At 35.1% G+C, this 14,446-nt stretch overlaps 1 protein-coding gene and 1 pseudogene across 2 annotated transcripts in view; both read right to left on the bottom strand.

Moving 5' to 3' along the window:
• Positions 1-14,446, bottom strand: part of TBC1D32 (TBC1 domain family member 32) — a 206,466-nt gene that overhangs the window by 89,847 nt on the left and 102,173 nt on the right. For both annotated transcript variants that reach the window (XM_072765188.1, XM_072765193.1), the window contains one exon: positions 9,759-9,847. In XM_072765188.1, coding sequence (XP_072621289.1) covers positions 9,759-9,847 — 89 coding nt within the window. The remainder of the gene's footprint in view (positions 1-9,758; positions 9,848-14,446) is intronic.
• Positions 13,036-13,114, bottom strand: LOC112922780 (U4 spliceosomal RNA; annotated as a pseudogene).

Raw genomic sequence — 14,446 nt, 5'->3', positions numbered from 1 at the left:
CTCCCTGAAGTGGCTTATCTTAGATAGCGGTGAAATGGCGTGCTGAAAACTCAGTATGGCCTCGTGGAGGACACAATACTTTGCAAAACTGATGTGCTATCCTACAAGATACTCTGAACTACTAACCAATATATAGTGCTGTCTCTATCAGAACTGTAATATGGGTCTAGGAGCTAAGGGGGAGAAATGATCATTTTTCTGTGGTTTTCTCACCCTCTCAACTCTATAGGATGCAGCATGAGGGTAGAGGACTATAGTTTTGAGATATTGTTCCAAAAAAAGAATACTTCTATACTTCTACCACAACATTCCTCTAACATTTTGAGGCTCCTCAAAACCCTAGACCAATAAGCAAAATAAAGTAACTTTGTATGCTAGAAGGATTCATCATGATCATAAACAGCCAAATACACAAACAAAACCCTACTACTGTGCAACTGAGACACAGGAAAGTCAAGTATAGTGTTCACAGAGCACTTTGTAGTACCTCCTAATACTGCCATAACTAGCAGTAAAAGTTAAGGAAAACGAATGCAGCTCAATATAGATAAGACCATTAAGGGCTCAAGAACCACTAGAAAGCTCAAGAACCTAAGGAAGCTCTGGGTTGTCCTACTAGATTAAAAAAAACAAAACAAAACAAAACAAAACCCTAACCAGCTCAGTGTGGTTGGGTATCAAGGGAAAATAGAATGAGTTACAGAGGAAAGAAGTTATAAATATGAACTAGAGCCTCATATCCACTTGTAGAGACAAGGACTATAGCAGCTAACCCTATTTTCAACCTTGCTCTGGTTTAAGCAAATACTTGTGTATTAACCAATTTCCTTTTTCATTTCCTTCACCACCAATTTTACATAGGGCGTTGATTTGTAATTTAGTCTATAGGCTAAAGGATATGAATAAGTGACTGTAAATGAACTAACAGGGAATGAAAATCATCGAGAAATTTATGCTAACACTGAAGAGACTCCAGATCTCCCTGTTAGGGAAGAGAACCAGGTCACTTTTGTTTGTGGGAGGGAAATTATAATGTGCTACTGAAAGAACATTTATTGTTATCACTGTTGTTTGGAGCTTTAATGCTCTGAGGCTTAAATGACTCAGAATATTTTAAGTGCTTAGAATCATATCTGGCCCACAGTAAGCTGTAAATATCTGACATTGTTATATTTTATAGGAACATCTTGAGATATATGACTGCTAGATATATAGGGAAAACCAAGCAAATGGAAAAAATAGGTCTTCTTAATGCTAAGAAAAGTAAATTTGGGGAGGAAAGGAAAAATAGAATAGAAGAGAGATAATAGGAATAGGAAAGGAAAAATAGAATGGAATAATAGCTCTTGAATTGGCAGAGAGTAACAGTTAACCCTTTCAAGACGATACCCTTTCCTCTCAATTGCACTAATTACCCCTGACTCATGATTTCCAGAAAGTAAACCCCCAATGTTCTGCCAAAAAGAAAGAACTATCACCCAGCTGAATGGGGTAGGAATAGAAAGAATGTGAGGACATACCTGAACCTTTTAATTTCAACCCTATTATTGAAAGTCTTAGACTTTACCTAGTCCTCTACTTCCATTTATATCCTTATTGGTAACTCTGGTTCCCAGTACTTCTAGAATGTTCTGATACATGACAAGTTGCTTCTGGGCCTCCCCTTGTCACCCTGGGTTTTAGCTTCTCTGGCCTACTCATTTACAACTATTCATTTGTTTTGTAACTCCTCAAGTTATTTTATGGAATTTTCCATCCCTTATGAGTCTTGAAAAACTTCCACACCATCCTTTCTTACTAAGAAAGTGTCTCCATTAAAAAAAAAAAAAAAAAAAAAGAGTAAACCAAGAAACAGGAAATTGGATCCTAGGGTAAAAAGGGATACAGCTCAGAAGAGAAATAAAAAGCAGTTCCCTGAATGATGAAGAGAAATCCCAGAGGGCTAACACACAGGATCAAAAGATCCTGCAGTACAAAATGAAACAAAGGGATGTGATACGAGGAAAAGAGCTAATATATTACCTGATGTCTTTTAGCTTATTGTATGTTTCCCAAACATGAATAGGACATGGTCCCTGCCCTCAAGAATGTGAAAATCTTGAGACTATAAAAACATAATTGGAAAGAATGACTATAAGGCACCTTGACATTTATGTTATAAAGCACTACAATGTTATAGGTCAGGTATTACATTCTCTGGAACCAGACTATTTGGGTTCAATACCAGCTATACTAATTACTAGCTGTGTCACCTTAAGCAAATGGCTTAACTTTTCTATAGCTCAGTTGAGTCATTTGTAAAAATGGGAGACAAGAGTACCTATACCACAGGGTTATTCTGAAATAGTTTAAATGTGAAACCAGTATCAGTACCTAGGACATAATAAGAACTATATAAGTGCTAGGTTATACTGTGGCAGAGGCAACAGTATATTTTTTAATGATAGTCTAGGCATACATTACTAGATATATAAAAAATGAAGGAAGCGTAAAATTATGCAATTATTAATTTCAAGAAAAATAAAGTACTAGGAAAAATAAAATATAATCATAGAATACTACTCGGCCCATAAAGAAATAATATTTATATAGACATAAAAATATAACCTCTTAATAGTGAATCAGGTTTGTGATAAAACTATAGAGTAGGGAGAGAGGGAAAGCAGAGGACATCTAAATCCTAAGCTTCTAAATCTCTAAAGACAAAATGAAATCTAAAGTTTAAAAAATCAAAACATAGTATAAACATGTTACTCAAAAATCCAGAAATGAATACCAAAAGAAAAAAAAAAAAAGAAGAAGCAGCAGCAGCAATTCAAGAAGTTGAAAGTGGTAGCCTCTGAGGACTAGTACTTGGGAGTAGAGAAGGATGGGTAGAGGATGACTATTCATTCTTTTTTCTTTTTTTAAGATTTTATTTATTTATTCATGAGAATACACAGAGAGAAGAGAGAGACAGAGACAGACACAGGCAGAGGGAGAAGCAGGCTCCATGCAGGGAGCCCGATGTGGGACTCGATCCCGGGTCTCCAGGATCACACCCTGGGCTGAAGGCGGCACTAAACCGCAGAGCCACCTGGGCTGCCCAAAACTATTCATTCTTAAATGCTTTTCCATACAATTTGGCTTTTTAGACTATATACCATTATTACTTTATTAACAATAAATAAAAAATAGTGTTTGGTAGATATGACATAGACCATGAACTAATATCTTTTCTAGCTGCTCTGCCAAAAAAGATAAAATAGATTCTGTGCTAGAAGTAGAAAGTAATTTTAAGCCACACAGAATCTCGTCCTTTAAGCAGTCCTTTAGTTTTGCTCAAATAGATAAAACAAAAACAAATAGATTTGTTTTCTAAGCTCTAAATTGTTTTTAAAAAGTTCTTTTTACCTTATTAAATTTTATCTCTAATGTAATGAAACTCAATATGATCTAATTTTTGCCATACATAAAAATGTTTTGGGTAAAGAAGTTAGGAAAAAAAAGATTTAAATGCCAATTTGGCACCCCAAATGAGTTTATCTTGCTTGTGTAAGTTGCTAAAAATATGCAATTCTAGAGTCTGTAATTAAAAATCAATTTGTAGTTTCATATATAGAAAACTTTTAGTATTGAATGATATAATTCTTTCTCCATGAAATACAGTTTTTATATTGAAATAATTTAGGCGTGAGCATAACATTCCTCTAACCTAAGGATGGTTAAGAATATCTTAAACTGCTAAGCCATGATGAGCAGGACCAAAAGTTTCCAGGGTATGTGACAATAAAAGGCAATAAAAGCAAAATTAAACAAGTGGGAATATATTAAATTCAAAAACTTGCACAGCAAAGGAAATCATCAACAAAATGAGAAAACGACCTACAGAATAAGAGAAAATATATGCCAATCATATGTCATAAGGGGTTAATAGTGTTCAAAATATTTGAAGAACTCATACAACTCAACACCAAAAAAAAAAAAAAATCCAATCCAAAAAATGGGTAGGGGATCTGAATAGACATCTTTCTAAAGATGACATACAGATGACCAACAGTTACATAAAAAGATGCTCAACATCCCAATTATCAGAGAAATGCAAATTAAATCCACAATAATATCACCTCACACTTATCAGAATGGCTGTACTGTTGGTGGGAATGGTGATTGGTGCCGTCTCTGGGGAAAACAGTATGGAGGTTCCTTAAAAAATTAAAAACAGAACTACCATATGATCCAGCAATTCCATTTCTGGATATTTACCTGAAAACAAAAACACGAATTTGGAAAGATTTATGCACCCCATGTTCATTGCAGCATTACGTACGATAGCCAACATAAGCAAACAACCTAAACGTACACCAGTGGATGAATGGCTAAAGAAAAATGTAGTATATATACAATGGAATACTGTTCAGCCACAAAAAAAAAAAAAAAAAAGAAATCTTGCCATTTGCAACAACATGGATGGACCTTGAAGGTAAGTAAAATAAGTCAGGCAGATAAAGAAATACTGTATGTTCTCACTAACATGTGGACTCCCAGAACAACCTAACTCATAAATACAGAGAATAGACTGGTAATTGCCAGAGGTGGGGAGTGGGTGGTGGAGACAATGTGTAAAGAGAGTAAAAAACAAACTTCCAGTTATAAAATAAATCCGTCATGGGGACATAATGTACAGTATGGTGACTACAGTTAATACTGTATTGCATATTTGCAAGTTGCTAAGAGAGTAAATCTTAAAAGTTCTCATCACAAGAAAAATAATTCTGTAACTATATATGGTGGCAGATATTAACTAGATTCATGTGGTGACCATTTCACAATATATACAAATACTGAATCATGTTGTAACCTGAAGCTGATATATATCCATTATATATCTCAATTAAGCCTCAACTTTGGAAAAAAAAATAAATTAGAGAGGATATGAACCCCAAGGTACCTTAACCATTGTCTGTAAAAGACAATGTTCAAGGAAATAATTTGCACCCAAACTTTTTAATAAATGTATAGCTTTCTTAAACAAACTACAAAACCAACAGATTTAGCAAATAAATATTAACCAAATAACCAAAAAATACCTAGCAATCTGATGGACATGAAGGCAAAGAAAATGATATTCCCTCAGGAAGTTTAAGTTTTAGTCAGGGGGATAAATAAGTATTAAATTTGTGGGAAAGGCCATAAAGGCAAAAGATATGCAGTAAAAGGACAAGATCAAAGTGTGTTATAATAAGTTATGGAGGAAGTAATTCATAAAGCAAGCCTTGTCTTGAAGAATGAGTCAAATTTTTATAAGATGACAAAAGTGAAAGCAATATTCAAGACCAAAAAAATAGGTATAGAGGCAAAAATAAAAACTGAATTTGAGGAGATAAGAAGTCTAACCTACTCAGTGTTAGTTCAGGCTGAGGCAAGGTGAAAAAGAGTGTATACAGGAAAGGTGTAGATATATTATGGAGCTTCCTGAAAGCCACATAAAGACGTCTTGGAACTGCCAGTTACTTAAAATAGGAAGGTGAGGAACTTTATAAGGATGTGTTTCTTTTTTGCATTAATTACCTCACTTTTTTATTATCTTAATACCTATTCCTCATTAGGTAGTAAGGTTAAAGAGAATGAGCATCACATATTATTTACTCATCATTACATCCCCTACATCTAACATAGTGCATAACAAGCGCTCAATAAATATTGGCAGAGTAAATGAAGCAGAGAAGAGTAAACTAACAAATTATAAATATTAATCTGCAGTCATATTAAAGAAGTACTGCATATCTCACGTCACTATACTAAGAAACCTATATTAGTTTAATCTCCCTCCTGGGTACAGAAGAAAATAGCATTGAGGACTCAGGAAGCAGGTTAGGAAATGGCAGAAGAACATCCTTCCAACGCAGGTGGACACAGGGAAGGTGGGAGGCCAATGAGAGCATTAATGTTCTCATCTTTCATAGTAGAGAGTCAATCAAGACTGTCTAAAAGTGAAATGTAATGTTCAAACCACTTGAAATGTTTTCCATACTCTTTTCTTTGTAACCTAGAAGAATCTCTGTGGAAATAATAATCCCTGGAGTAAAAAAATAGTTATTTGAAATTCAGCAATTTCTTCTGTCTCACTAGTTTCCTTTTCTATAAAATTCAGTTAGAATTTAAGATGGAAACTATATTACTATTCCATTTTTATAAAATAATCTCCATATATCTATTCTTCTGTCTGTATACATACAGAAAGATGTCCAGAATAATTTTCCTCAATGTTAGTGTTACTTTCAGATAGGTGCAAGGGATTAGGACTATACTTACTCGAAGAGCATTAACTATAGAACTGCTGGATCAGTATATTGTACACCGGAAACAAATATGTAACACTGTATGTTAATTAGCTATACTGAAATTAAATTTTTTGAAAAATAATGTTACTTTCAGAGTTAAGAAGAATGTCACTTCATGTATTATAATTTAGTCTCCTGTGTTGTTTAATTTCTTTATAATAAAGATAAATCACTGTTTGATTTATCTTTAAGAAAAAAGCAAAGAAAAAAGTTACGATGACTTTCAAGACTGAGCAACTGAATAGTTGGTTGGGCCACTTAATGAGATGGAAACAGACAATTTGTTTCTGTTCTGTTTGTTTTTGTGGGAGGAGCTCCAAGAGTTCAGTTTTAGACATGTTAAGTTTGTGATGTCTGAGAAATGTATGAATTGAGATGTCACGAGAGAGTTGTCTTTTTGAATTTGGTAGCTCCGAACAATGATTTAGCTTAGGGATATAATTTGGAGGGCACCCACAGACATACAGGATACTTGAAGGCAAAGGTGTCAGTGGATGAATGTGAGGCAGAACAAAAAGGAAAAAAATGCAACGGGGACAAAGTCCTGAGTACTCCAAATTCCAGAGACTGCTTAGAGAATGCAAAAGAGAAAAAACAGCAGCCATGGAAGTGTCACAGAAGCAAAGAGACTTTCACTCAGAAAGAAATGGTCCACTATATCAAATGTTGATAGTTATAATAAGAGGAGAATAAAAAAGAGAAGACTTCATTACATTCATTAGCATAGAAGCTACAAGCAACTTGAGCAGGATGTGCAACTCTGACAGTAGAGAGTCAATGTCAAGTCTAAGTGGGCTGAGAAGTAAAGAGGGGTGAGCGAGTGGGGACAGTTTGCACAGATTACTTGTTATGGTGAGAGGAAGAGAAACAGGACAGTGACTTCAGAGATGGGAGGTCAAGGGAAATTTCTTTTTTAGTGTGTTTCACTGTAAGATACAACACATGAAGGCATGTCTGCACCCAAATACCAAAATTAGAAAAGGACAGGCTAGAAGTGGAAACAAAGAAGACAGGAGGGCTAGTCAAAGGAGCAACCTTCTCATATATTAGTCATTTACCATACAAGATTTCTATCTGAACAAATTAAAATTCAAAAATTTATATAGACTATGATGCTATTTAAAAGTGAAAATCTACATTTCATTCATTAAGTCCTGAATTAGCCTCATCTAAGTGCTGCAGCTAACCTACAGAAACTGTCTTAAACTTACCCTTATTCACTAGGAGAAAAAGTGAATGGAACAAGCAATGCTAAATGTAGAAGGCTAATACACTCATGAGATGATCTACTAAAGGGAAAGTACAATAAAGCTACAATGAGAAACAAAACAACTGTAGAAAGTAAAGAAACAGGTAAGAATCCAAACACAGAGAAACATAAGATTTATAGAATACAAAGCTATGATATAAATTATCACTATTGGGACCCAATGACTAATGCTAGACTAAAATTAGTAGAAGAAAGTAAATTATCAACAAATGTATGACTTAAAAATACAACTGAATATTATGAGCATAAACTTTGAAACACAATGAAATAAGCATATTGTCAAAAAATATTAAAAAGCACAAAAAATAAAATACAAACATTTCCTCAGAAACTGATTTGGTCTTTTTCTTTCTCTTATTGCTGATGCTGTAAACATAGCAAATTACTTGGCAGCATGTAGAAGACTACTGGGGTACTGAAAGAATTAAGACAAAATTTACTTCCTAGTCAAACAAAAAAGTCATATAGAGCAAGCAGATATAAAAAAACAATTGAAGTACTATTGCTACTACATCAATTACGAACATTTTTATAGCGCTTGCTACAAGCCAGGCACTGCTAGTAAGTTCTTTTAATTTATCCTAGGCAATTCTCATAATAACTGTGAAGAAAATAATATAATCTTCCTCCATTTTACAGATGGTAACTGAGATCTCAACTCGCACAACTAGTAAAGAGCAATTAGTTTTGGCTCCATAGTCTATGTTGCTAATCTAAACCACCATACTACACAAATCTATTACATGTATCGACAATGCAAGGTCAAGTTTTCTCATGTAGAACAGAATGACTCCATTTGGATATTGCACTCCATTCGAAAAAATCACATGCTATGCAAATTAATATATTTTATTCCCAGGAGCATTTTACTTCTTAGATAGCTTTTTACATGACTTAAAATCCTATTATTATTCTTTAACAAGATTACTAGAGAAAAATGCCATCCTTTATGCAAGAAAAAAAACAAAAAAAACAGAAAGACATTCACTCACTGTATCAGTGAAGAGGCCAGAATCTATATTCTATAACTACAAAACTCAGAAATATACTTGCTATGCAGAAAGAAGTTCTACTGAATAGATTTTTTTCCTAGTATTCTTCATCACTGCTTGGTATATGATGTATCTGATGCTATACATGGAAAGTTAAAATGTAATGTGAAAATACATTTTAAGATAAAGGGCACACCATTCAAAGAAATAAGATAGCTATAGTTTTTTCTACCTTCTTTGAACTAAAAAGTCCAAAAATGAAACTCAGCTATTAATGGTAAAAAAAAAAAAAAAAAGTTTGAGTATAATATACACTACCACCAAAGACTCTAATTTTAGAAAATTGATTGCTTTATTTCTTAGGTAGAGTATTCTCACTGATTCCCTCCCTGTTGCCTGAAAAAGTTATTTTGCCAGTAGAAAGTGGGGGGCAAGGGAAGGGAGAAGAATCACAAACCCTATGAAAACTGGAAATGTCTTTAATTCAGCTGTTTATAAAAGTGGCAATTCATAGAAAAACAAATTATAGATCTATATATGACCAAAAATATTTAGACCTTGGGAAAACTGAGGTTAAGGAGTCATGGTTAACATCAAGGAGCAAAATTTGAGCCTCAAGATAAATCCTGCATGGGATGCCTGGCTCAGCAGTTAAGCATCTGCCTTTGGCTCAGGGCCTGATCTCAGGATCCAGTATCAAGTCCCACATAGGGCTCCCTGTGAGGATCCTGCTTCTCCCTCTGCCTGTGTCTCTGCCTCTCTCTCATTCTGTGTCTCTCATGAATAAATAAATCTTAAAAAAAAAAAAAGACAAATCATGCGTTTTCAGGCCTCTTTCAAGTGTCTATTATAGAAGGAGTCCAAGTCCCATGAAATACTGGAAAGAACCAGCTGACTCTTAAGTAAGCTGAAGAGTCTGCAAAATGCAAAGGGCATTTTGTCTGTAAATTAAACAAAAATGGGAGACATGGTCATAATACAGAATCTAAATGCAGACAAAAGTCATTATATAAACCCTAATAGCTATTTATTTTGTCTATAAAGTTACAACTTACCTTTAAACATGCTTTAAAAATTAGTTCATTTTAAATGCTTTTTGAAAGCATATAGAACATATCCTTAACTATTTCTACAGAATAGAAAATGTACCTCAGGTAAAATTTAGCACCTTACCTTAGACCAAAGATGTGTGATTGTTCATAGTTGAATAAAGAACGAATCTTAGCTTCTGAATTCAAAATTATAAGTCTATCTAGAATATCCTGAAAAAGAAAGACTTGAGTGAGACTACATACAATGTAAAGAAAGACCAAAGATTTGTTTAGATTTAGTTCTCAACCTCGGCTTTACATTTGATCACCTAGAAGGTAGTTAAAAAAAAAAATTACTAATCCCATGCCTCATTCTTAGAGATTTTGAATTTATTGGTATAGGTGTGTCTGAGCATTAAGATTTATCAGAGTTCTTGAAATGAGCCATCTCATGTTTAGCTAAAGTAGAGAATCACTAACTTATACCCCATTCTGGTACTGTGTGCACAACTTATGCAACCAGCTAAATAGTGATCAAACTGCTAAAAATGTAAACTACTTTGAAAAACCAATATGAAATCCACAAATGTGAAGCATGAACAGTGGATTTGAAAAGTTTCATCTGGCAGCTGAGATTTAGCTGAGATTTTGTTGTTGATGGTATCTGCTCATGTAAATCAGTGGTTTCCAACCCTGGTTGAACACACTGGAATCACCTAGAAAACTTTAAATATATATATATATATATATATATATATATATATACACACACACATATATATATATATAAACAATGCCTAGGCTCTATCTTAGACCAATTAAGTCACTATCCTTAGGGCAAGATTCTGATATTAATATCCTCTTAAAAGATTCACCAAGTTGTTGCAATGTGTAGCCAGGCTTTTATTAAGTATCATGATGCACGTACAGGGAGAACCTGATTACCCAGGTGCCACCAGCCATTCCATGTCCTAACAATGTAAGCCTGCGACACAACTTCAAGCATTCTCTAAAAGTCTTTTTATAATGCCCTGCTTTGTGTGTATCTTCGAGCTTAGGCCTAAGAAATTTATTCATAGATGAATACTTGTTTCTCTCGTTGTTCATTTTCCTGACCAAGAAACTTGCTATCAACCAGTAAGCTCAAACTGAAGACATTTCTGTGACCAGTAAGTCAAAAGGAAGGTTTTGCTAGGCAGTGAAGTCATGTAACATTTAAAGATGTCTACGTGGATGATAGTACATATGTCATATCATCAAATGAATAAGAAGCATGGAAATGACTTTGCAAGGTTGAGGAAATAATGAATCTTGCAAAATTTGAAAATACTAATTGAAAAACTTCTGAAAAATACTAATTGAAACATAGTAAAAACTGAATTTTGAGTCAACTTGTACAATAAAAGTTTATACCTAACACTTAGGAATGCATTTATTATTCTACACATACCTTGTAAAAATGTGCAAATCCTTAGCACAAGAGTCTATAATCAGCAAACATTAAATAAACTGCCTAATAATGAAGAAAAAAAAGATTGCTATCTTAAAATCTGTCATTTTGTCTGCTTCTTAGCTGGGCACTCCTTATTTCAAACATTATGATAAAACATGAGCTAAGTAACTCATTCATATTCCCAGCTTCACATTCAGATTCACAATAATTTACCGACTCTCTTCTTTTTCCTAATTTCTTTTCTGACAGTCCTGATTAGCTACAGCGACAGAGCCATGGAGGTCTCCTTGACTTGTCCAGGTATCTGGGTACTATTAAGTAATCTTTGCGGTATATATATGGAGAAACTTATTTTCTAGGTGTTTCTTAAAATAGGTAAATACTTTTTACTGCTTAAAATAATTTAAGAAATTATCACTGTTTTTACCAAAATCTCCACAGATTAATCTAGAATTATGTATCACTGGCCTTCTCTTATCTGAGAAAAAAGAATCTGCCTGTCAGTTCTGTGCACAGTAGCTTCTGGAAGGATTACTATAGATTTCTCTTCATTAGTAGGATACTAGCATAATGTGACTGAAATCCGTCCAATTATCTGAACTTTAAGCTCACACTGTGACAGCCAGTAACACTTTGGAACTCTATAAAGTTCTAGTTCCAAATCTAAGTACTAGATACTTTAAGAATAAAAGAGAGAATGTATTACCAGCAAGCTAATGGAAGAGTAGATTGCAGTGATCTATCAATGATAATGCATTTTCAGAGAACAAATGTTACGGTAAATAATTTGTTCTTTAAGGAGGATTACATTGATGGATCACCACTTAGGGAAGAAAACGAACCTCCTGGGAAGCCTGCTTATGGAGAACTTCAGTTCCTAAGCACTGGAACATGTGTCAATAAGGCAATCAGTTTTCTAAATCGAACAGTATCTTCCTAACAACAAGCTAGTGGCAAGTAAGGCCTAAGACTCAAAAAAACAAAAACAAAAACAAGTCTGAAATTCTTTTTAAAGGATACTGTCCTGCTGGAGAATACATTCAATGATCAAGAATGCCAGCAGGAGACCAAAACTAGAAAAACAAAGGAATATCCATTCACATAAATACATACCTGCCTGAGTGCCTGCTGTTTACAAGTGTCCCAATGGCCATGTGTGTGTTATCTGACCCTTTTTACTTCAGAAAGGGATAAGTAAAAGATAGGGGATAGGTAGGTTGATCATAATGTCAATCCTCCTACACTTGCATCACTAGGGGTGGCTTGTGACTGGGTATCACATAAACATCTGCAAACGACACTCAACCTTTAAGGTTTTTCCTTGGGATTGTTCAAGTGAGTCTTAGTCTATACTGGCTGCTGTAACAGAGTAGCATAGGCTGGGTGGCTTATAAACAACAGAAACTGAGATGTCTGGATGGCTCAGTGGTTTAGTGCCTGCCTTCGGTTCAGGGCAGGATCCTGAAGTCCCAGGATTGAGTCCCGTATCAGGCTCCCTGCATGGAGCCTGCTTCTCCCTCTGCCTGTGTCTCTGCCTCTCTCTGTGTGTCTCTCATGAATAAATCTTAAAAAGAAATAAACAACAGAAATTGTGTTTCTGGGACACCTGTGTGGCTCAGTGATTGAGCACCTGCCTTTGGCTCAGGGCGTGATCCTGGAGTTCCAGGACTGAGTTCCACATTGGGCTCCCCACACGGAGCCTGCCTCTCTTTCTCTCTCTGTCTCTCATGAATAAATAAATAAAATCTTAATATATATATTATATTATATTATATTATATTATATTATATTATATTATATTATATATGTATTGATTTTGGATATATAAACATATACATATATATGTATATATATCCAAAATCAAGGCACCGTAAGTTTTTGTGTCTGGCAAGGACTCACTTACTAGTTCATAGGCAGTCATCTTTTCACTGTGCCCTCACATAGCAGAAGGGGTAAGAGACTTCTCTGGAGTCTATTTTTTTCAATTAGCAACAAATGCACCTCGATAAACCTCAATGGCTACAATACTGCCATTGTGCAAAGCTGGAGTCTATTTTTCTTAAAGATACTAATCTCTTCCTGAAGGCCCACCTCCAAATATCATATTGGGGATTAGGTTTCAACGCATGAATTTTGGGGGTATACATTCACTGTATAGGAGGGAAGTATAAGAAAAGGTCACTCTCCTGTTTGTGGCATAGTGAGTTTAATTGTGATCCTAAGAAAAGATACCACATCCTCGTCTCCAGAACTTATGATTGTTACCCTATTTGGAAAAAAATGAGTGTTTGAAGAGGTAATTAAGAATTCTGAGATAAGACCATCCTGGATTAACCCAAGTGGGCCCTAAGGCTGTGACAAGTGCCCTTATGAGAGAAACGGGAGATTTAGGGCAGATGAGGGAGAAAGAGAAAGCCTGTGAAGATGGAGAGCAGAAACTGGAGTTATGTACCAACAAGACATAAATGCCTGGAACAACCAGAAGCTGGAGGAGGAAAGGAAGGGTTATTCCCTGGAATCCCTAGAGGGAATGTGGCCCTCTTAACACTTTGATTTTAGACATCTGGTCTCTAGAGCTGTAAGAGAAGACATTTCTATTGTCACCAACTACCCAGTTTGTGGTCATTTGTTATGACCAGCCATAGGATACAAAGACAAGGGGAAATGGCAAAGATGTCAGTATAGAGTAACAGGTAGTCCTGGGTACCCTCCTTACAGAGAACACCACCTGGAAAAGAAAATACTTAGTGATAATTATAGCAGACATTCTATTGTGCTTATTAACTGCCAAGCAGTGACTTGAACTTTTATATTTCATTTAATTCTCACAACCCTGGGAAAGGAATGTTATTTTCTCTCTTAACAGAAAATTAATGTTTATCTTGCCTGAAGTCACATAGTTTGTAGATGGCAAATGGGATCTAATCCAGGCAGTCTGGCTTCAGAATACAAACTCCTAACCTCTATACTATGCATAGCTTTCAATAAAAGCCAAGACAGAGGGCAGTAACAGGAAAGATGACAGACACACAGACAGATGTGAACCTGACCACATTTGAAGTTCTACTTCCACTTGTCCCTGCTTTTGGTTTTGTTCTTTGCTCCTGTGGCATAATGAAGTCCACAAATATTTTATTTAGCATATACTGCACATCTACTGTGTGCCAGGCACTATGCTAAATACTGTAACCATACTCTCAGGGTTGAAAAAGAGCTGAAAGGTTGGATACTATTCCCATCCAACAGGTTCTTGGATCTGATCTGTAGTATCTCAACCAAGAACTCCAGACGAGAAACTCACAGAATTCCAACGTAGTCAGCTCTGAAAATAAGCAAGTTCTCCCTTAGGTTAATTCACTGTTTATACTCCTCGGTTA

The sequence above is a fragment of the Vulpes vulpes genome, chromosome 1 (assembly GCF_048418805.1).
Source record: "Vulpes vulpes isolate BD-2025 chromosome 1, VulVul3, whole genome shotgun sequence".
NCBI classification, from domain to species: Eukaryota; Metazoa; Chordata; class Mammalia; order Carnivora; family Canidae; genus Vulpes; species Vulpes vulpes.
This window is presented reverse-complemented; position numbering and strand designations above follow the sequence as displayed.